Source organism: Trachemys scripta, chromosome 19 (genome assembly GCF_013100865.1).
Source record: "Trachemys scripta elegans isolate TJP31775 chromosome 19, CAS_Tse_1.0, whole genome shotgun sequence".
NCBI lineage: Eukaryota > Metazoa > Chordata > Testudines > Emydidae > Trachemys > Trachemys scripta.
The window spans coordinates 4999303-5021861 of record NC_048316.1 but is presented as its reverse complement, the minus strand read 5'-3'; the positions used below and the strand labels follow the sequence as shown (position 1 = coordinate 5021861).

Below are 22559 nucleotides of genomic sequence, written 5' to 3'. Positions count from 1 at the left end.
TCAAAACAAGTTTTTATGTCAACATTTCTCCTATTTTTGATTTTTTTTAAATAAAATTATCTAAAAATGGTTGAAATCCAGATGAAACATTTTGGTTTTGTCAAAACGTTCTTTGACCCAAAATGATTTTTTTATTATTATTATTTTGCTGAAAATTTTGAAAAATGTTCATTTTGGTTCAACCCTAAACTAATTTTTGTTAATTGTTTTTGGAATTGCCAGTGAACCAAAGACTATGATCCAGTTCTATTTGTGGTGGCTCCCAAGAACCCCCCGCTGAGCAGAGATAATTAACTCTAGAATTTTCAGTTGCTTTTGATTCTAGAATTGACTCCCGGTTCTGGCTAGGTCAGATCACTATTGATTTGTCAGCTGTCTGCAGTTGTATAACATGGTTAAACAGCCTGTCTCCGTGTGTTCAGTGCACACGAGCATTTATTTTAACAACATCTACACCTGCTCTGACAGATTGTCAGGAATCAACTATTTATAAATAATGCAGTTTTGTAATATGCTTTTGTAAGTTATTAAAGAGATCTTAATAAATATTTTATAACTAGAAATAGCCATTTTTAATATTAAAGAAGAAAACCATTTAAGTAGTTCAAACCCCAAATTTGCCGATATATGTAGGATAGATGTTCTCTCTGTTCTAAAAATGCAATAGCTGTGTATGGAAGAGATGTGATGTCTTGGCTTTTTAGAGACAGGGCCGGCTCCAGGCACCAGTGAAGAAAGCAGGTGCTTGGGGCGGCCGATGGGAAGGGGCGGCACATCCGGGTCTTCTGCGGTAATTCGGCGGTGGATCCCTGAGTCCCTCTCGGAGTGAAGGACCTACTGCCGAATTGCCGCCGAAGAATGAAGCGGCGCGGTAGAGCTGCCGCCGAAGTGCCACCAATCGCGGCTTTATCTTTTTCTCCCCCCCCCCCCCCCCGCTTCGCCGCGTGGGGCAGCAAAAAAGCTGGAGCCGGCCCTGTTTAGAGAGGAGAGAGATTCTTGAAAGTTAATGTAGGTCAGACCTAAGAGAGGCTATCCCAGTAATTAAGTATCAGGGGGTAGCCATGTTAGTCTGTAGCCACAAAAACAACAAGGAATCTGGTGGCACCTTAAAGACTAACAGATTTATTTGGGCATAAACTTTCGTGGGTATTAATTTGGGCTTGAATAGGGACTGGGAGTGGCTGGCTCACTACAAAAGCAACTTTCCCTCTCCTGGAATTGACACCTCCTCATCAATAATTGGGAGTGGACTATATCCACCCTGATTGATTTGGCCCTGTCAACACTGGTTCTCCACTTGTGAGGTAACTCCCTTCTCTTCATGTGTCAGTATAATAATGCCTGCATCTGTAATTTTCACTCCATGCATCTGAAGAAGTGGGTTTTTTACCCACGGAAGTTTATGCCCAAATAAATCTGTTAGTCTTTAAGGTGCCACCGGACTCCTGGTTATCCCAGTAATTGGATACCTTCTTTCTTTGTTTGCAGGGTTGATCCCAGGATATTAAAGATCAAGGTGGGTGAGGTAATATCTTTCATTGGAGCAACTTCTGTTGGTGAAAGAGACAAGCTTTCAAGCTACTCAAGTGGTGTTAATGGGCCACTTCACTGGGAATGGGCCCTTGAAATATGTATTAACTACTTATGCTAAATAATCTATTCTCTCAGTGCTATTCTATCTTGACACTCTGAGTACCTCTCCCAGCCCTGAAGAAGAGCGCTGTATGGATCAAAAGCTTGTCTCTCTCACCAACAGAAGTTGGTCCAGTAAAAGATATTACCTCACCCACTTAGACCTTCTTTCTTTGACATTTATTTTTTAAAAGTATGGTCTCGTCCCCCCACACTTCATCCCTCACACTATCAATGGCCGTTCAGTAAGTGGCATAGCTTTCTGTGTGTAGGACCAGTGCCCTCTAGAGGCATGAAGCTTTCTTGGCCTGGAAAACTCTATTGTGTGCTGCATTAAGAGTGAGGATAGTTTAAGCCTCCCTTAGGGAACTGTCCTGTAGAGTTTAATAGAAAGTAGCCGTTCTATGGGAGGTTGTGGAACTGTCTAAAGAATTCTCTCCATGCTATAGAACGCTCCAAGCTTACATTTGAAATTTGATATTCATTTTTATAGTTCTAGATCAACCCTATTGGCTTCATCACTACTCAATTCCGTAGGATTTTTCCATACAACTTGGAGCATTTTAGATTTCTTCAGTTGGTTTGCAGGGCACCCCGGGTCTCTTTAGGTTATTCAGCGAAGTTTATCCCCGCTCTGTTTTGGAAAGCTGTTTGGTTGGCACTGTGTTGGATGTGAAAGCACTTTGCTGACCATAGCTGATGGGTCTAATGCCCAATGTAAGCTTTAGGTTTTAACTGGTAAATGCCAGTTTTTTACTAGTGAAATAAAGATGCATCCAAACCAGCAAATATTGGTTAAATCAAAAGACACCTGAGAATAGTTCTGTCACCATCTTTCTCCTTGTGCTCATCGTGACCCACTACTTGGTTTACTGCCATGATCATTGCTGCACTAGAGGGACCCCTGAACAGTGGGACTATATGTATCAGGAGCAGCAAAATATGTACTGGAAGTAACAGAATGAAGCGAAGACCAGGCTGTGGTGTGGGGCTCCCAACCTTTACTTAATATAGTGGAGTCCTGTCAAATTTCAGTCATTTGACGTAACATGTAAGGATCAATATGAATGTCCCTAAGGCATATCCTCCCTATTTCAGCCTTAGTGTATTAATGTCCCCTATCTTCATTGGCCAAAGATATGCCAGCAACCCTGCTTATACTGTTTAACTGTACTTTTACTTACCTGTGTTGTTTGGTTTCTTTTTGTCTGCACCCAGAGACAGGACAGAGTCTGCTCTCGGGTGCTTATAAATCCAGTGGTACTCCACTGGAGTTGTTGACTCTTACAACACTCCAAGATTTGTTTCTGACTGAGAATATTAAGAAAATAGAAAGGAAAAGCATGTTTCCCTCTGCTATAATGTTTTGTCATGGGTCTTTGTTGGTACTTTGCCTTGTTTATGTAAAAGCTATTTATGAAGAAAAATGTCTCTCCTGTTGATGTCCATTTAGAGGTCTCTTTCTGCTTTTTAAGGGTGAGATATTTTTATTAGCAATTTTTATAGTGAATGCTTGATACAGGAGGATAATCTTTCATTGCACATGAATAATGGAGTGTGGCAGTCTTTGGAAATGCAAATTGGAACTATGGAGGAAAAGGTGTTTAGCAATCTACTTTGTTGGATTTTATTAGCTTTCTGTATAAATTGTTTATTAATGACTTCAGCTTCCATAGCTGAATGCACACAGTTAATGATGATGCCAGGTGAGCAGCATTGTCAGAGACACAGAGCTTTTTTTCTGGCTCCAGCACAGAGCAACCGGAGCGTGAAATATACACAGGTGACTTTTTTTCTTTCGAGCAAACAGAATTTGTTTTCCATTATAAAGTGCATTTAAAAGTGTGGGCTTTTTTGTGTAAGAAAAAAGTGTCTATTCTGTTATTTCACATTTTTAATTTTATAATAACAGTGATTTATAAAAATGTACTCAGCCCACTGACTAAGCTGGATGAACTTGAAGCACTGCCACTTTAGAGTTTATAATTAGCCACAAAGGGCTTAGGGAAGGTTGTTACATGCAAATTAGAAATGTTCGAGACAGGTTACTTAGCAAGCATCTTGGAACTAAAGCTAAGCTAGGCTTAGAAACAGAACTCTGCTTCCCAAGTCTTCCTAGGGCTTGAGTTGGTGCATACTTTTAAACCTAGCTGTTTTTGTAATGTATCATGAAGTGTAGTCCAGGTCAGGGCTTGGCAAGTCCCTGTAGGGACTGCACTAGGCAGAACAGGCTGTGTTGAGCCAATCAGGGAGACAGGGAACCCCGGGTTCTTGTCTACATTCAGTGGCCTCAGTGAAGAACCTCCCTTTAGCGTCGTAAGAAGATTCTTTTCTCTTCCTTACTGTGAGGGATCCTATCATTACACATCCTAGCAAAAATACAGCCACTCAAACAATGAGCAGAATTGTTTGACCTGATCCTGTTAATCCCAAAGAGTAGACTGCTCAGCTATTGTGAGACAAGTAAATCCCATTGGTGTCTGCCTTGCAAAACAATCAAATATCGGTGCATGACACATAGTTTGTCGCCCAATTTTTGCCACGATGGACAAGGTAATGAAATTACCAGAGGCTGGTGCATGGGTACTTTATGTGATTCTTGTGAAAGTGCCCATGGACTGTGACTACGCCAGCAGAAAAGAGCAGTTAATAAGATCATGCTGCTGACTTGAAAGGTCTTGCATTGAACTGGTAGGGGAGATGTTGGTATAAATCGGAGTTATGTTGAGGTTTTAGGATGGATTTTTCAAACTTCTGGATGTATTTCAGTGTGGTTCTCTGCAGCACTGCTGTCCTGTCTGCTATCCTTTCATAGTCTCTCTTGCTCTCTTCTTGCTATAGAACAAACTTGAGGATGAAGTGGAATCTGGGGAAGACTCAAGCACCAACAAACGGTACAGCCGGTCGCTGATGGGCAGCTTTTCCAAACGCAAGGTTAGTCTCTCAACAGATAACTTCCACTGGGTAGCAGAAGAAGCACTAAGCTCCCAGATACGTATGTATCTGTGTGTGGGGGGGAAGGGGTGTGTGGAGTGGGGGGCAGTTGGAGAGAGAGAAGGAAGATATAATACACACAAAAATAACAAGGAGTCTGGTGGCACCTTAACGACTAACAGATTTATTTGGGCATAAGCTTCTTCATCTGAAGAAGTGAGGTTTTTACCCACAAAAGCTTATGCCCAAATAAATCTGTTCGTCTTTAAGGTGCCACCAGACTCCTTGTTGTTTTTGTAGATACAGACTAACACGGCTACCCCCGATATATAATACACACAGTCTGACAGAGTCCCACTCCAATGGCCAAGCAGGCAGGATGACCAGTTGCCTTTATTCTTAACAAATTGCTTAAGTTCACGTCAAATGCTGACAATCTCAAGCTACCAGATCCAACCTGCAAAGCACTAAAGTTAATTTAAACTGCGCTACAAGAGTTTATTGCAAAGTGCCTTAGAGTAACAATGGAACAAGAGAATCCTTTTCTCACGCTCTCTCTGATCATAGTAATCATAGTAGCACCAATAATAATTCCCCTTTAGACAGCACCTTTCATGCTAGCATCTCTAGTCCCATTATGAAAGGCTCTAACCCCGGGCTGTCTCGTCCACGTGTGCACAGATCAATTCTGGTGTAGTGCAGTCTCTTGGAGTAAAAGGTTACCATTTCCCAGTCCCTGGAGGAAACATGCTCCTTGAAAGAATGAAGCAGTATTGCATGGGGCAGCCTGGTCAGCTGCTCAGATGCTGGTCTGATGGGTGTGGCTTTGAAAGCTAGCTGGCCCAGATCAACTCCTGTGCCAGAATTTTCAAAGATGACTAAAACTCTGTGTGCCCAACTTGAGGGGCCTGTTCTTCCCAAAATGCGTGCTCAAAATCTGGGCCCCTTTTAAAGTCCCTCAAGTTGGGCACCCATAAATCTCTAGTCACTTTTAAAAATCTGGGTCCAGAATTATTTGCCCCCATATGCAATCGCACAACCAACATGGCTCGCTTGCATATGAATGGCTAACCTCAGACTAGCAGATTCATCCTCTGACAAAGGCTTTCCCCTTTTATCACCCTTTTCCTTTTCTAGCACCCACTTTGAATTTTGCAGACATCTGTTTGGTTGCTCCCCCTGCACACAACTTTTCAGAACAAATCCCAGGAGGTTTGCTCCGCTCTGCTCGTAGCACTCAGGCACACATGACTAAATCTGTATTTATTTTTCACACACCCCACCCTTTAAATGTTTACATAAGCCTCTGCTGAACAATCATGCCTGTTTTTGTACCATGGTTTTGTTTCCTTTATGCAGAAAAAAGGAAGCAAACTGAAAAAGGCATCCAGCCTGGAAGAAGGTGAAGATGACCTAGACTGTCAAGGAAATTTAGCCAGGGGTGCGGTGCATTATAGCAGGTTGGTAACAAGGAATCCTGGCACACAGAGGTGTGTATACAAGTGTAGCAAGTTTGGGTGCTATAACTGTATGATGGGAAGCCCATGTAAAGATAGATCCAAAATGTTTGTGGCTCCATCCTCAGATTAGTCTCCTGACATGGCTCTTCCTAATTTGTCAGTGGATGACTGAGCCAGACCTGTTGTTCAGACCTGGCTTGAGGTTTCACTACTTCGCCCAGCTCTAGTGTGAAGATGTCTTTTAAGTTGGTGTAGCATTTTAGCCATGGTAGCCTTCCTGTATCACAGGGGGTTCGTGGTGAGCGCATAAAGCCCGTGGCTGTTTAATTTGTTAAATGGCATTGCACCAAAGAGTCAAAGTGCTGCTTTGATTTTGCTTTTGAAAATCATCCCTTCAAAACACCTGAAGCCAAAGATTTTTTTATTTTTTTTTGAGATTATCTGACGGGTTCCAGACACTGGAAGCAAGAGGTCAGATGGAAATCAGGTTGGGATGCTTAGGAGAGATTTATTGGGGCTACCAAGAGAACTGAATGGAGGGCAGAAGAGGGTGTGTTGGAAAAATACCTGTGAAACAGCCAGCAGCATTGTCAGAGAACTCCATGCTGAGATCATAAACCCACTCGGCACATTGTGGCGTTAACCTGAAGCAAATGGGAAGGACAGGGCACCAAATTCTTTGGTATTTAAAATACACGTCCTTTAAGGACTATCCTATCCTATCAGTTGGTGGTGAAAAAGACCTTTTCAAGGGCAAGTCCACAATTCAACCTCCTGCCTAGCAGCATAGAGTATCTGCAACATACCAGATCTTAAAGTATAACTCTTAACCAGAAGTTCAAGTCTTTTCTTGGCCATTAACATACAAGAAGATGAGGCTCTTTGGCCCAAATTTTAAAAGATATTTGGGCATTGCTATGCTCAGTGTTGTGACGCCTAAGTCTCATCTTCCAAAGGGATTTAGGTGCTCAGGAGCCAACAGCCCATTGACAGTCTTTCTGTGTGCTTCCAGCGCTGGTTTAACCAGAAGCCTGTACTGTTACAATGAGTCTTCATGTGGTGTCCCTACAACTATGGCATAAGAACATAAGAATGTCCATACGGGGTCAGACCACAGGTCCATCTAGCCCAGTATCCTGTCTGCCGACAGTGGCCAATGCCAGGTGCCCCAGAGGGAGTGAACAGAACGGGCATAGCAGTACTCCGTATTGGAAGAGACTCCTCCCTGTATTTCATTACCCTGCCAGTTATTTACAAAACTAAAGTTTGGGGGGGGGGGGGAAATCACCTCTTGATCAGTTTATGGGAAACGGTTTGTTTTCTTCACCCAGGATGAGCAGACAGAAGAAAACAATGAAGCTTTCCCGGGCTCTCTCTGACTTGGTGAAGTATACAAAGTCTGTTGGGATCCATGATGTTGAAACTGAAAGTAGGTTGATCTAAGTATCTGCTAAAAACTAACTGCTCTGCATAGAGCTTGGAAACTAGCATGGAAGGTTTATGTTCTTGCACCTAATTTTGATTATAAACATTTTATTCCAAGAGGAATTTGACAGCAGAGCTGCATGCAATAAATCGGTGTCATTTCAAAGTGGCCAGTCATCATTTGTTAAGACTTGGAGTCTGAAATGTGAATCTGGATTTGTGCAGGAACTTCATTAAAGTGGATAAAAATAACCACATGTTGTAGTAACCCATTGGCTACTGCCAATTGCTAGAAAGGCTGCTGTATGCCAGTTTACACTTTAAGAAGCAGGATAATTCTGAAAGGACATTTATGCTGCTCCCAACTAGAATTTGTGGTGGTTTGGAGAGGAATCACTACCTAAGACATTTTAATCTTCATTACAAAGCAATAGGAAAATCTCCAGAACTTTGGCTAAGTATATGAAAGTTCAAGTGCTGCTTCAAAACAGTTGATTCTGCAAAATAAAACTGCTTGGAGATTTTAGCCCTCCTTGGATGTTTTCTGCACCTGATCCTGAGCAGAACAGCGATTTAAACTTTCCTCAAGCCATCCCCAAACCTCAAAGATTTGGGTCAAGTTCTGTGTGATGATTCAGATCATTATTGTACCTGACCTGGATTTCCCACCTCTAACTCTTCCATGCATGAAACAAAATGTGGTGATGGAAGAGAGCAAAAACCATATCTGATCAGGTTGTGTTTGCAAGAAAATTATTAGTAACTGATGGGAAGTTGTTGGAGGAGATTGTTTTTAAGGGGAAGCCATCCCCTTCTAACTTTCTTCTCTCCTTGCAGTCTCTTCCAGTTGGCAGGTCTCATCTTTCAGCGAGACAAAGGCCCACCAGATACTCCAGCAAAAGCCAGCACAATATCTGCGTTTCAACCAACACCAGTTGTCCCGCATCTACCCGTCTTCCTATCGCGTCGATTCCAGCAATTACAATCCCCAGCCCTTCTGGAACGCTGGTTGCCAGATGGGTAAGCAAAAAGGACATTTTGTTTTATTTTATTTTTTTAACTAGGTGGAAATCGCATGCATGAATGGGATCCCAGAATCTTTCTTTGAAAGAGAGGCTGAACAGAAAGCCCCAGCAAAGACCCCTAGGTTACCTGATCATCCAACTCTCCTGACATCTGGGTCTTTGGTACCTGGGGTATTGTCTGTGCCTCTAGTAGGGTAGGATGCCTTGAGTATGCATATCCCTAGTGGCAACTGGTGGCTGAGACATGGAAAGCAATGCCCTCCTGCCCACATGCAAGAAACCCCACAGACAGGAGGAAAGACTCTCCCTGGAGCTGTGCTATCTTGGGTTTACGAGGAGAAGAGGGTCCCTGTTCCAACATCTCTGGCTCTCTGTCACCAATTTAAAACATACGTAGGTTTTCTTTCCTGCGAATGCTCTCAACAGACTTAATGTCATTGCGTCCTTCTTTGCAACAGTCGCATTGAACTATCAGTCAGAGGGGAGAATGCTGCAGCTGAACCGGGCCAAGTTCAATGCCAATGGGAATTGTGGCTATATCCTCAAACCGAAGTGCATGTGTCAAGGTAAGGAAACGCCAGCCAGTGAGGGCTGCAGAGGGAGAGGAAGGTTCCTGGGGGTGGGAACGGTACTTTCTGAGGGAAAGATGCGTGGCACTGCTATGCATTGTGGGATATGCCAGCAAGCAATGAGAATGGAAGTAGTAGAGTCAGTAACTCATTATGTTTGGGCTTGATTTTTCCAACGGTTTCTGAAGTTGTGTGAGTGTAGGGGAGTGTACATGTACAGCTGCTGGGCGCTTTCCTCCAGCCTGAGGAAACCCTTTGAAACTTCAGGCCTTATCCTGCTCTTATGCTGGCGTCAGTGAAGTTGTTCCTGAATTACACTGGTGGAAGTGAGAGCAGGTTTGGCCCAGTATCCCCAAGTATCTCTGAATGCATTGGGATGGATTAATTCCCCCCCAGTACATGCACCATAGACTTATTCGTTAATACTTCTTGAAAGTAGAGACTGCATGTACTGTCACATGGGCTGTGTATAACTATAGGCACATGAAACGTCATCTAAGGTAGTCACAGATAAGTGAAAGCTAAATGAGGCCCATATCTCCCCACACATGAGAAAGACTCATCCTCTCTACAGTGTCCATATTGCGATGGGCTGGAGTTATGGAGGTTTTCCCCCGAATGGAGTTTGGATTGTATTGCTCTAGGGATGGTGCCTGCAGCAAGGAACCTACGCACCTGCCACTACATACTAACCACTGCTCGCATCCACAGTGATAGAGGGATTGGGATCAGTATATAAAATATCCGTTTCTTTGATCTCTATAAGGCTTTCACTCTGTAAGGCACCATCTTCTCCCCTTCAGCCCAGCCAAGTCAGGCAAGAATTCACAAACCCCCACAGCACTAAGTGCTTCCCAGTCCGTTCTCTTTAATGAAGACAGAATCCCAATTTAGAGCATCAGCTGACAGGTAAATGTAAGTTGGGCAGGCTCTGTAGCCTCGAGGGGTGACAAATTGCTCTCCATCTAAATCCACAAAACACAGCACGGGGAACCAAACATTATCCTACCGGAGAGATTCCGTAGTAAACAAAGCTGGAATAGTATTGACGGGTATCCAAAGTGGTACAGGGATTGGGACCCAGCACTCACAGGAGACGCATCTCTTGGTCCTGCTGCATGTAGGTTTATATAATTGTTTGTCATAATAATCATCAGACTTTGGGGTGGGGGTTTCAAAACCACTTGAGTGATGTAGGAGCCACAAGTCCTATTGAAAGTCAGCAGGACCTGGGTTTCTAAGTCACAAAGGGAATGTCTACACCACAGTTAAAAACCAGTGGCTGGCCTGCAACAGCTGACTCAGGCTCACGGAGCTTGGGCAAAGGGGCTATTTAATTGCAGTATAGACATTCGGGCTCAGGCTGGAGCCCGGGCTCTAGGACCCTGCGAGGTGGGAGGGTCCCAGAATGTCTACACTGCAATTAAACAGCCCTTTAGCCCGAGCCCAAGCCAGCTGGCATGGTCCAGCCATGGGTATCTAATTGCCATGTAGACATACCCTTAGACATCTTGAAAATTACACCCTTTGTTAGTTATATTTTGGAATTTTAGAGGAAGGGGGCTTTGTTTGTTTGGTTTTTTGTACAGTTCTCACCACTGCAGTCTTACCTTCACTGTGGTGTTCGTTACCACTTCCTAAGGAAATGCCATGGTAACCGTATCTACTTGCAAAAGCAGACATGCAAAAATTGTACACCGATTGCCGTTACGTGCACTCAGAAGTTACAGGGGATGCACTTTTATTAAGTCTAGTTTAATTAAATCAGTTACACTAATGTGCTTCAGGGTGGTAGCTGTGTTAGTCTGTATCAGCAAAAACAACGAGGAGTTCTTGTGGTACCTTAGAGATTAACAAGGGTTCTAGCCTACGAAAGCTTATGCCCAAATAAATTTGTTAGTTTCTAAGGTACCACAAGGACTCCTCGGTGTTCTTACTAATGTGCTTGTGGTTAGAACAACTCTTAAGCGGAGCCTAGTGGGTGTGGAATGTTTTATGGGTGTGCATAGGTCTGTGCAGGTGTGGTCCTCCTTTAGGCCTACACTACTACACTTTATGGGATGCGTAATGACTATCTCCCTTGAAGGCACCCAGCTATTAAGGATCTGTGTGTTTGTTCCAAGCTCCATTGAAGCAGATTTGTCCCTGAGAAAGATGAAACCATCATTTTTATTTGGTTGATTTCTCATTTAATTAGTCACTTTCTCTCTGTCTGAAACCCTTTATCTAGAATCCTACATATTTCTGATAATGTGACCTTAAGCAAAGTATTTTAATACTATCTTAGTGATTGAGTTGTCATATGTAAACAACTCTCACTTTTCTTCATTGATTTAATATCTGCCCAGCCCTGGACTTTTAAATAAATTGTATTTACTATCCTATCTTTTTTTATTGCAATGTCCCATCTCTTCCCACTGCTCTACAACAGTACAGTCCATTACTATCCCTTGCTTGAGCTTGTCTTCAAAATGCTCTTTTAACTTCAGATTACTGCCGGCTGATGCTTTCTTTCTGTTCTAGTATAAGTCAGGAATGACACAGTAGAGCACTTGCTAGCATCCTAAGTTGAGAGTTTCAGTGTGTTATGAATTATTTCACCTCAGCAAAGTTCCAGTGTTTATGTTGTAAAAGCAATTGGTGATGATTCCAAAGCCATAAAATTCAGGTCTGGATTTTAAAATCCACCACACACAATTATGGGATGTTCAGATCCAACCTCTCAGTGCCACCAGATCTAACCTACTACCTGGTGATTAATTTGGTAACATGCGATGTTTGCATCTAAAGCTCTTTCCAATGGCCTTTGTAAGCAATTAACTTGTCCTTGGTGCTCGCTATGCTGAAAAGTATCCAAAATGATGTGCCAGTGTGTTACCTGCTTGTAAAGATGTTAATGACTATGGTGCATTTTTGGATGTTTGTACCTATAAGTGCTTGAGGGGACCGGGTGGGGCACCTTCCTAAGCACAGTTTTTAACAACTGGTTGTAGAGTCAGATCAGCAGGGAAAAGAGAGAGGAAGAGCTCGAGGAAAATGTCACCATCCATAAAATAGTGCCAGTCCTCCTCTATGTTCTGCGGATTCTTGCCCCCACAGGTGTCTTTAACCCAAATTCTGAAGACCCACTCCCCAATCAGTTGAAGAAGCAGCTGGTCTTGAGGATAATCAGCGGGCAACAGCTACCGAAGCCCCGGGACTCCATGCTGGGAGACAGAGGAGAGGTGGGGAATGCTGAACGGGGGATGAGGCTCTTCTATCTGAGAGTGTCTGTCTGTCTGTCTGTCTGGGGGCTGGTCTGGACAAGGCCTTAACTTTTTGCATTTGTTTCTATGGGAAACACTGAGCTTCACTTCGAATATATCATGCAGCTCATTAGCTTCCAAGAGCACCAGGTGCCTTTCCTCCCTTACGCATTGTGGAGCTAGTCTGTTCTGCCTTATTCTCATACGGCGCCTCTAGGATGTGTAGGAAAAGCCAAGATGCTCGATCACTGTGACGGGTCCCTATTCACTGCAGTGCTCTTAAACTCTCAAACAGAGCCAACAAAACCCTGCGTCCCCTAAAAGTGCACAAAACTGCTGAGCTCGTCAGCAAGACAAATGAAGCTACTTGAGGGTCCCTCTTGTCCTCTGCCTGTGTGAATAATAATCCCAGCCTCCCGCTCCCCAGCACAGTGCATTGTGTGCCTTCTCTACCCGCCCCCTCTTTGGTTTGGTTTGGCTTTGTGTGTGTGTGTGTGTTTTGTGGCAGTTTATTTTGTTGTTTAAAGCCTCTGGCAACTCTGATTAAAGCAAAATCAGCCAGTGTTGGGGCTTTTTATTTCTTCTGCTGTTGTGTATCAAATGCTTGTGGAGTATGGCCAGTGTGCCTTTATTAATTAAACATTAATCTTCAGGAAATGTGAAGACCAACCAACTAGCTCCAAGTAAGACTTCCCCTCAAGCCTTTAGCCCATTAGAACTAGAACCGAACCTCTGCGTGGTTCTGAAATGCTTGGATTTGGAACGAATACTTCGAAATACTCTTTCCCTGAATGCTTAGCATTGAGAGATGTATCAGTCTGAAATGGCTGTCATAATCCAAGTGTGAGTCTGGAATGGCTGTCAATCCAAATGAAGATTCTGGCCAGAAGCAGCAGGATGGTGTGCGGTTGAATTGTTGGATTGTTGCCTTAGAGATACATATTCCAGTCCTAGTTTTTCCACAAACTCCCTGTTGGGCAAGTCACATAATCTCCCTGTGCCTCAGGTCCCCGTCTCTGAAACGGGGATAATAGTCTCCCCTTTTCCTGCCTTTTGTCTGTCTTGTGTGTGGAGAGTCAAAGCTCTTTGAGATAGGGACTGTCTCTGCATCTGTGTAGCGCCTAGCACAATGGGGCCTTGATCTCAGGTGCAGCTTCTAGGTGCTCCCGTAATACAAACGAGATTTATTGGTGGGGTGGGAGAAGCTGCTAATATTGAAAGATTAATGGGCCATGGACTCCACATAGAAAATAATGAGTCAACATCTTTCTTTCACTTCCCTTTTTTATTGCCAAGGGCATTTGGGCTGTGCATAGGTTGTCTTCTCCTCAGAGAGAATTTTCATCTCCTTTCTCTCCTGCCTGTGTATTCCCCACCCTCAAGTGAGGCAAACCTCACTTTGTGACATCACAGTTAGATTCTCTGGAGGGGTTTGTGGTGTCACAAGCAGAGGGTGGTGACAAATGGGTCCTTTTGGCAGGAATAGTTCCCTAATAAAGTTTTCAAAACAAAACAGAGAAAAGGTTGAGGGTGGGGAAAAGCAGAAAATAATTGAGCGGATGTTGCCCCAAAACTCCAGATTCCAACACCCGTGATGGTCATTATATCTGGTAGAAACTTGATAATTCCATCCCGGGGAGATTACAATATTTCAAAATTAGTTTTTGTCCCAAATCAGACAAAAAAATCTGCCTTGACATTTGTTTCACAAAATGAAATAGGTAACTTTTTATAGAATAGAAAAGTCAAAACGATAAAGTTGAAATGAAATGTTTGGATACTTTCCTATGGAAATTGTGATGAAATTGATACGTTCCCATGAAACGTTGAGATTTCACAGAATCTGCTTTTTCTGGCTGCAGCTAGTTCTGTCCGAAAATTTTCGACCAACTCTAATCTTTAGGGATCCCAGTTTCACAGCTCAGGTGCATCTTTACACAATGCATTGTCCTGACGTATAACAGGGCTTCAAGGCTTTCACTGACACATTAAGAATTTTAAAATTCCAGTTTGAATGGAATGGAACAGCCCCACGAGCCCGCGTCAGCTGGCACGGGCCAGCTGTGGGTGTTTAACTGCAGCGTAGACAGACTCTAAATGACTTAGAAACACCATTGACACCTGTGCCCTAAAGTCCCTTAGGCCTGACCTACACTAAAAAGTTCGGTTGACCTAGCTACGTTGCTCTGGACATGGAAAAACACCCAGCCCTGCCCAATGTAGTTAAGCCCACCTAACTTCCCTGTGCAGACAGTGCTGGGTCAGTGGAAGAATTCTTCCGTCGACCTCACTACCGTCTCTCAAAGAGGTAGATTAACCGCAAGGATGGGAGAACCCCTCCCATTGGCACAGGTAGTGTCTCCAGTGACATGCTGCAGCTACGCTGCTGTATAATTTCAAGTGTAGACAAGCCCTTGGCTGCTTTCGGAAACCCCACCCTTTCTTTTATTGGCCGGGTGGTAGGACCTAGAGGCCCCAATCAATTATCAGGGCTTCGTTCTGCTAGGTACTATATACACATTGTGAAAAGAGAGGCCCTCCCCCAGAGCCTTTTGCAGAATAGAGCTATATGAACAAGGTTCATATATACCGAACATTCAGCTGTCTTGCAAGCAATAAGGAAGGGAGGTAAGGTGCTTGTGTTTTTCTTTAGTGACAAAGTATCCCGTGTGCTGAAGATTTGTTTTCTGGTGAACACCAAAACTCTAGCATTCAACCATTACTCAGTCCAGCCACTCTGTGGTTTTTTTTGTTTGTTTGTTTTGTTTTTTGTCATCCCAATTTAGTTGGTCTCAGATTTGAGATGATTCCTTATCGTTTTTGTCAGTTTCGTGGACAGCAATTACTTGAAAGGCTCTTCTCCCTGCTGAGACGGTATTGACTAGTGGTTGTACGCGCTCTGTGTTCAGCATACACTGACTGAAAGCAGTAGCAGGCTTTCCTAGGATCTAACTAATGGTTGAGTTACTATTGTTAATTTTAGTTCCTAGAGGTCCCAACTGAGATCGCGGCTCTATTGTTCTAGGCAGGTATAAACACCCAGCAAGACACGTGCCCTGTCATGAAGATCTTGAGTCTAAACAGATAGCAGGAGTGGGAAAGGAGGCACAGAGAACAGAAGTAATTTGCCCATAGTCAGAGACTAGAACAGAACCTGCATGTCCTGAGTCTTAGTCCATTGTTTTATCCACTGGACCAGGCTGCTTCTCTGGTCACCGAGATCTTCCACGACCAGACGTTCCCTGAACTCGCTCAGTTTATGTTGTCTTGCAAGTTGTCTCTTTACAACTTATTTGCAATGGTGACCACCCTGAAGAAAATTTTAAAGCTTCTGCTTAGATGTACACTGAGTTGAAAGATATTCAAATAGAGAGAACTTGCTGTGAGCTGTAACACCCATTTTGAATCAATGGGGTAGCGGTCACATGATGATGATGATGAAGGTTATTATATTTTTTTAATGCGATCTAGTCCTACATCTTTTAGCAGCAAAGCGACAAGTTACCCATATGATCCTGGCTGTTTCATCTGCAATAGCGTTTGATGCCCATGTGGTGAAGATAAGGATATTACTTGATTTCTGTCTTTTTCATTTTTTAAAATATTCTTTCCTTTCTCTTTTCTAGATTATAGATCCATTTGTAGAGGTAGAGATCATAGGGTTACCAGTGGACTGCTACAAAGAGCAAACTAGAGTAGTTGATGACAATGGTAAGACCTGGTTTGGGTGTTTGTTTTTTGTTTCCCCTTTGCCATCTAGTACACATTTGGACGTGAAGTTCGAAGGGTCATTTTGTCACATGGAGGCAAAATCGGCCAAACTTGAGACCCATTACAGCAAAGCATTTAGCACAGCTTAAGTGTTGTTAACGTCAGTGACGATTACGCGTGTTCCTATGTGTTTTGGTGAATCGGGGCCTAGGTAAGGGAGTGTTGTGTAATTACAATTTTGGTGCAATGAGATCAGACACCCAGATCAATCTGTTTATTTATATCACACTCCTCTTCATTAGAGAAGGGTAGTGGTCAGGACAGGAGACTGGAAGCCAGCAACTTTTCAGGTCTATCACTCCTTGTTCTGCCACTCGGTAGACCTTCGGAGAAGATAAAAATGTTTGTGAGACATGAAAATCCTGTGTTTCTTACACCGTTGCAGCTCCCACTGATAGGAGTGGGAGTTCCGGATGTGCAAGGAATGCAGAACCAAAGCCTCTATGGTCGATTAGAGGGACCATTACTGTGTAGGAATTGATGTATCTTCAGAACAACATAGCAAGGACTAAATGGTTTCTGGCCCATAGCTGGGGCTGCTTGGTGCCACTGCAATGTAAATAACAAAAGCTGATTCTCCAATTCCCAGGTTTCAATCCAATGTGGGAGGAGACTCTGGTGTTCACAGTGCACATGCCAGAGATTGCGCTGGTCCGCTTTCTGGTGTGGGATCATGATCCAATTGGGCGGGATTTCATTGGACAGAGGACGTTAGCTTTTACCAGCATGATGCCAGGTAAGGCCGTGCTCTCTGTCTTGATGACATACAGGATCGATTGGCTGAGGCCTTGTTCTATAAAACTCCTTTATTGTGACAAGTAAAATATCTCCCAGGGTAGCTTTGCCACGTGTGCACACAAATGTGCATCTGCCCTGGGGAGTTGTTGTGAGCCGGTGGCTAGAGCAGGAGACTGGGTAGTCAGGACTCCTGGGTTCTGTACTCACATCTACCACTAATTCGTCGTGTGACCATGACCAAGTCGCATAACCTCCTCCTCGGGCCCGATTTTCAAAGGTGCTCAGTGGCCAGAAGTTCTCATTGAGAACAAATTCTAGCTACTGATTTAGGCACTTGTATGGACACTGGTGTGGAGCTTGTTTGAAAATACGGTCCCTTGTGCTTCCGTTTTCCCACTTGTAAAATGGGGATGCTAATCCTTGCCTCTATCACAGGCATGTTATGCAGCTTAATTAATGAATGTCTTACGCTGCTCAGGTTTAAAAGTGCTATTGGGTAGAAGTGCGGAGGATCAGGAGGGACCTGAGAAAGCACTATCTAGCTAAGCCTGCTGGACTGCAAAGGCTACAGTAAATGATCTATTTCGTTCTGTCCCGTTGTTCTACAACTTTTATTTTTTTTCTCAAATGTATTATTTTTATTTGGCAGTGTTTTGGCTTTCGACAGCGTAAATGAGATACAGTGACTTTTATAAACAGTGGGGCAAACTTCAAAAGCCTTCCTGAGCAAAGCTGGAGTCACATTTGGTCTCGTGTTTGCTGGCAGCTCGCCAGTGGCCACAATTACTGCCGGTGCTAGTTGAATGTAAAGCAGTCTGCTAGTTGGGCTGCTGGTGAGATCTGGGGATTTGTTTGTTTTTATTTTTTGGGTGTTTTGTTTTTTGATTTTTGTTTCCTGTCTATTTCCTGCTTTTTGTGCAATCTTATTTCACATAAAAGCATCCTGGGCGCAGCTTTTTTCTTTATCCATCAGAGCAGAGGAAACTTAGGTTTATTTAGGGTGGGGACCCACAACCCCCATCTGGGTAATGATTGTAACGTCTGCTGAAGTATTAGTAATGGCCCCAAGCCTGCCAGGGACAAGCTAATCAATTATACATTGCAGAATTGACAGCAGCAATAGTGGAAAGTGGAAAAAAATAGTGTGAGCTTTGTTTGTTTTTTATAATAAGGAAGGGACAGGGGAAAACACCAGTAAACTTTGTAAATGGTGTATGGCTCTCACTCAAATCAAGTGTGGCAAGATGATGTACAATCCTGAGTGCTCAGCGGTTAGATGGGGCCGGGAGAAAGCTTGTTAATTTTCCCCCCCTGTGGTTAGAAATGGAAAGTCTGTAGCGACAGGAGGCTCTCATCTCTGCCCCCTCTGTGTTTCAGGCTATCGGCACGTGTACCTGGAAGGCATAGAAGAAGCGTCCATCTTCGTTCATGTAGCTATTAATGACATCTGTGGTAAGGTGAGTGACTGACTGCAGCACCGTAATGCGGCCTGCGTTTGTAAGCGTGCTGGCAGGGTTTGTACCATGCAGGGAGGGGGAGGGCCCAGGGATGGGGCCCAAACTAACCCATTTGTGGAATCCAAGTAACTGCCGCTCTGAGGTTTTTATAGTAGCCTGAGATCTCTTTAAACATCCTTGTAGCATAAGCAGGTGGCACAACCAGAGAAGGAACCCCCATTGCACGGCTAATAGATTCCTATCTAGATTCTCCCCTTACAGTGCTTCGGTTCTGGGGCATTCTTCCATCGCTTCCCACACCATATTGCTCCTAATGAAGGGCCAAGTCCTGACGCGGTTCTTACTCACTCCTTACGGCTACTGGACAAAACTTGGCTAGGAACTCTGGTGTAACTCTGAAGTGGCTGCATTGAAATGGCAGAATTCAGCCCATTGTCTGAGTAAGGCCTTCGGGATTTCGCCTAAGTGTCCTGCTATCGATGCAGCCAGATGCGGCAGCACAAACTGGCGAGAGCCTGCTTGTTCAGTGAGCAGGTTCTCTCTCTCCATCACCACACGCCTCTCCAGGCACCGGGCATGTCTTCCAGTCCTTGTGGGGGAATCAGAAGAAAATGGAGCATTTAGACCATATAAAAACGTGTCAGGCTGTCTATACATTACATAATACATCTTCTGGTGGTTTCTGAACACCCCCCACCCTTGTAACACTGATACAAACACTCATGCAAAATGAAGGACTCATCCACCCCTAAAGCATTGTGTAATTGGTGGACAGCTCCTAAAGGCCCAAAAGGGGATGGCAGCACCCTGGTGAGTGATAGCGTTTATAGGCAGGGGTATAGCACTTCAGCACACGTGTGTGCGTATATACGGGTGTGTCTGATACATTTGGTGCTGGTTTGGTGCTCCTAAATTAAAAGTGCAGACCTGAATTGTTGCGGCTTTCTGGCTGCAGAGTTTATGCCATGAATGTTCTGTCACTCTGCCTCCCTGATGCTTTAGCATTTTAAACATAGCGCTGAAGCGTTGCCAGTTTGGAGACTTGATCCCTGCTGCTGGATTTTCATTTCCGGGTCTGCCTTTGACTCTTGCTGCGCTGAGAAGTGCACAAAGTGGCCTCCCTCCTGGTTTGTGGTGCTCAGTGGTCACTCCTCCCCTGCATCCATCTGTCCAGCCTTTGGCTTGCTTCACATGCAGTCAAAATAGAACTGCCTTGATGACCTGTTCTGATTTCAGATGAACCGTTCCCAGGTTGACAGTACAGCCTAAGAGCGTCAAGCTTCCCCCATAGCTGAATCGGAGACTCTTTCCCCGGCAGTCCATAGCGCTCAGTTACACATCTCCCGTGTGGCTTCTGCAGTGCTTAGGAAACCGCAACCATAGTTTTGTATAAGGTGATAAAAAGAGGGGCAGCAGGCTGCAATACTGGCATTCGGACAGCAGGAGGCAGTATTGAACAGGCCAGGAATCCTAAGAGTCTCGAGTGTTGCTCATTTTTAGGATAATTTTTTTTAAAGTCATGTGGCTATTTTAGGTGAATTCTAAAATAGGAAAGAGTTGGGCTAACTCCTGGGAAAGCTGCACTTTGGAGCGTAGAAAGAGGGTGGGTTTCTGAAAGGGACGTCCCACGGCTCATTTCAGTTAATGCCTCTACAAGGAGAGGACTGTCAGGCTATTACTGCCCAGGTATCTAAAGCCTGAATCGACAGCTTTCTGGCAGGCACAGCTCCCTCCCTTCTGACTTCGCCGGCAGCCTTGTCTGCAGCATCTGACCCAGGATGTCATTTTCCTCGTGAGAGGAGGATAGCTCTCAGGAGCAGGAGACCTGAAAGCTTTGGGTGAGAGGGAAGTGGCCGGTGCTGGGTGATGAGCAGTAACGTGGTCAGTGTTAGGTGCTCCAGTCTGTGGTGTGCCTAGCCCATCCACAGCTTGGTAATGCCCAGGCCAGTTAATGCCAGTCTCCAGGAACAGGAGAATAAATGGCAGGCTGAGAATAGCTATTACGAGACTGATTCTGCCTGAGCTACCACTGCTAAGTGCCTGAGATCAAAGCAGTTGCACAGGGTGTAAATCAGACCTGATTTAGCCTTCTATAATTCTGTGGTGAAGAGTGTGGTTTGGCCCAGGGACCTGCTTTCAGATACATGCTCCCTGGCCTTGATTCAAGCAGCATTATTCGGTTTTACCCCACAAACCTCTTTTTTTGATTCTGGGGTCACTGTGTGCAGGTCGATTGCCTCTTTCCTGGCCCCTCTTGCCCCACCACACCTAGACTGGGCGAGCCAGATGGTCAGGGCCCTCAGGACAGCAGCCGGTGCGTGCCTGACTGGGCCACGAACGTGAAACAAAGCGTCTCAGGACTGCACCCCTTGCACTGACCTGCAATTGCCTAACGGTGCCTCTCTGGTCCACAAGCCCAGCTACTGAGCTGACTGTCCCAGCCAACCCCCCGCCCCCGTGTTAACTCTACTGAAGGCAGGTCATGGAAAGAGAAGTGATAGAATTTACCAAAGTAAAACGTTTTCTAAATGCAGATTCTCCTCCCTGCCCCAGTCATAATGCTACAAAACAGGTACATTCTTCTCTCCCTCCTGATGCAGTATGTTCATGCTGCTGCAGCTACTGTGTGCTAGAGGGATCAGGCAATATGGTGCCCTCCGTCAGAGGACGCTGTGCGTATGTCTACACTGCAGTTAGACACACACGCGGCTGGCCCATACCCGCTGACTCGGGCTAGGGAGCAGCTTAATTGCAGCGTAGACATTTGAGATGGGAGGGTCCTAGAGCTTGGCTGCAGCCTGTCTACACCGCAATTAAACAGCCCCTTAGCCTGAGCCCAGGTTAGCTGTCACAGGCCAGCCATAGTTTTTTTAATTGCAGTGTAGACCATAAGGGGTCTGGCTAAGCTGTCCAGGCCCCCTCCTTTCCCCTGCTCCTTTCAGGGACGCTGTTGCTGGGGCCAGTTGTGAGACCTCTGTTGCTTAGGCAGTTCCATAAACATGAGTCTGCTATTTCTGACCCAGCCTGAGCTAGGAAACCCTGGAAATGTCCAGAGAGTGTCTGTTGGTTCCCGTGAGACCCTATTGTAACTTCTCAGCCGTGGCGCAGATGCTTTGCTGCACTGGAGATGGCCCTGAGCCGCCGAGACTGTCACTCACTGATTGCACAACTCACAGCTCCCCTGCCACTATAAACCTGTTTAATTGTGTTTGCTTTTGGGCCTCTGTTGTTGGAGTGGTTCCCAGAATGCTCCACTTCACTCATATTTGACCTGCCGTCTTTCCCCCCTCATCCTCCTGCCAAAAACCCCCCAGAAAGGAATGGCTGCCACTATCCTTGCTGCAAACCCAAACCAAGGGAGAGAAAAAGGCCAAACGATTACCAGTGCTGCATATCGTAGTACCCAGGTGATTATTTAGCTCCAGAAAACTTTGTCTGTTATAGAAGAAGCAGCTTCTGGAGCTTAAATCCTATACTTCCCAAATACTACTTAGCACTTAATTACTGCACACTCCACAATGGTGGGGGGTTGTAGAGTGCAGAGGGGAGAGCATCAGGACTTTATCTATGGCCCCAGGTGATTGGAGAGGGGATGTACAGGGAAGGAATATTCCATCAAGAGACTACTCCATTTCCGTTACTTCATGAGTTACCTCCCTCTTTATAAGAGTTGCTTCATGTCTGGCCCCTTCTACTGCAACAGGCAAAAGGAGATGGGCTAGTTTTTGTCCATCTGAAGATGCCAAGAATGAAAACAAACCTGGGGATGAGGGTGGGAGATAAGAAAAAATATACATGTATATTTTGTACATCTACCTACGAAGGTGAAAGGCCTTATATACCCTTACTGTTCCAACTTTCCCAGAGCCATCAAAGGCTTTGTCTACATTGGCAAGTGAAAGACAAAACTTCTGTCGTTCAGAGGTGTTAAAAAAACACCCCACTGAAAGACACAAGTTTTGTTGACGACAAGCGCTGGTGTGAACAGTGCTTTGTCAGCCGGAGCGCTCTCCTGCCGACAACGCTAACGCCGCTCATTGGGGGTAGACGTTTTTTGTCGGCAGGAGAGCCAACAAACAGCGGCTACACTATGCACCTTTTAGCAGCATGGCTGTAGTGACACAGCCGTGTCACTAAAAGCTGCGTAGTGTAGACATAGCCTAAGACTCTTCTCTTATTGAGTGAAATCTTGGCTCCCTGGAAGTCAATGGGAGCTTTGTCATTATCCTCCAGAGGGCTGTTTTTAAATGCCCAGCCATTCTCAAACTTGGAAGTCAATTAAATTCAGAGGGCACTTTTTCAA

The 22559-nt window shown here is 44.7% G+C and overlaps 1 protein-coding gene across 3 annotated transcripts in view; it reads left to right on the top strand.

Moving 5' to 3' along the window:
- PLCH2 (phospholipase C eta 2) overlaps positions 1-22559 on the top strand; it is a 249475-nt gene that overhangs the window by 210167 nt on the left and 16749 nt on the right. For all 3 annotated transcript variants that reach the window (XM_034753316.1, XM_034753315.1, XM_034753314.1), the window contains exons 12-20: positions 4474-4566; positions 5926-6026; positions 7358-7455; positions 8289-8471; positions 8935-9042; positions 12145-12269; positions 15917-16001; positions 16651-16797; positions 18177-18256. In XM_034753316.1, coding sequence (XP_034609207.1) covers positions 4474-4566; positions 5926-6026; positions 7358-7455; positions 8289-8471; positions 8935-9042; positions 12145-12269; positions 15917-16001; positions 16651-16797; positions 18177-18256 — 1020 coding nt within the window. The remainder of the gene's footprint in view (positions 1-4473; positions 4567-5925; positions 6027-7357; positions 7456-8288; positions 8472-8934; positions 9043-12144; positions 12270-15916; positions 16002-16650; positions 16798-18176; positions 18257-22559) is intronic.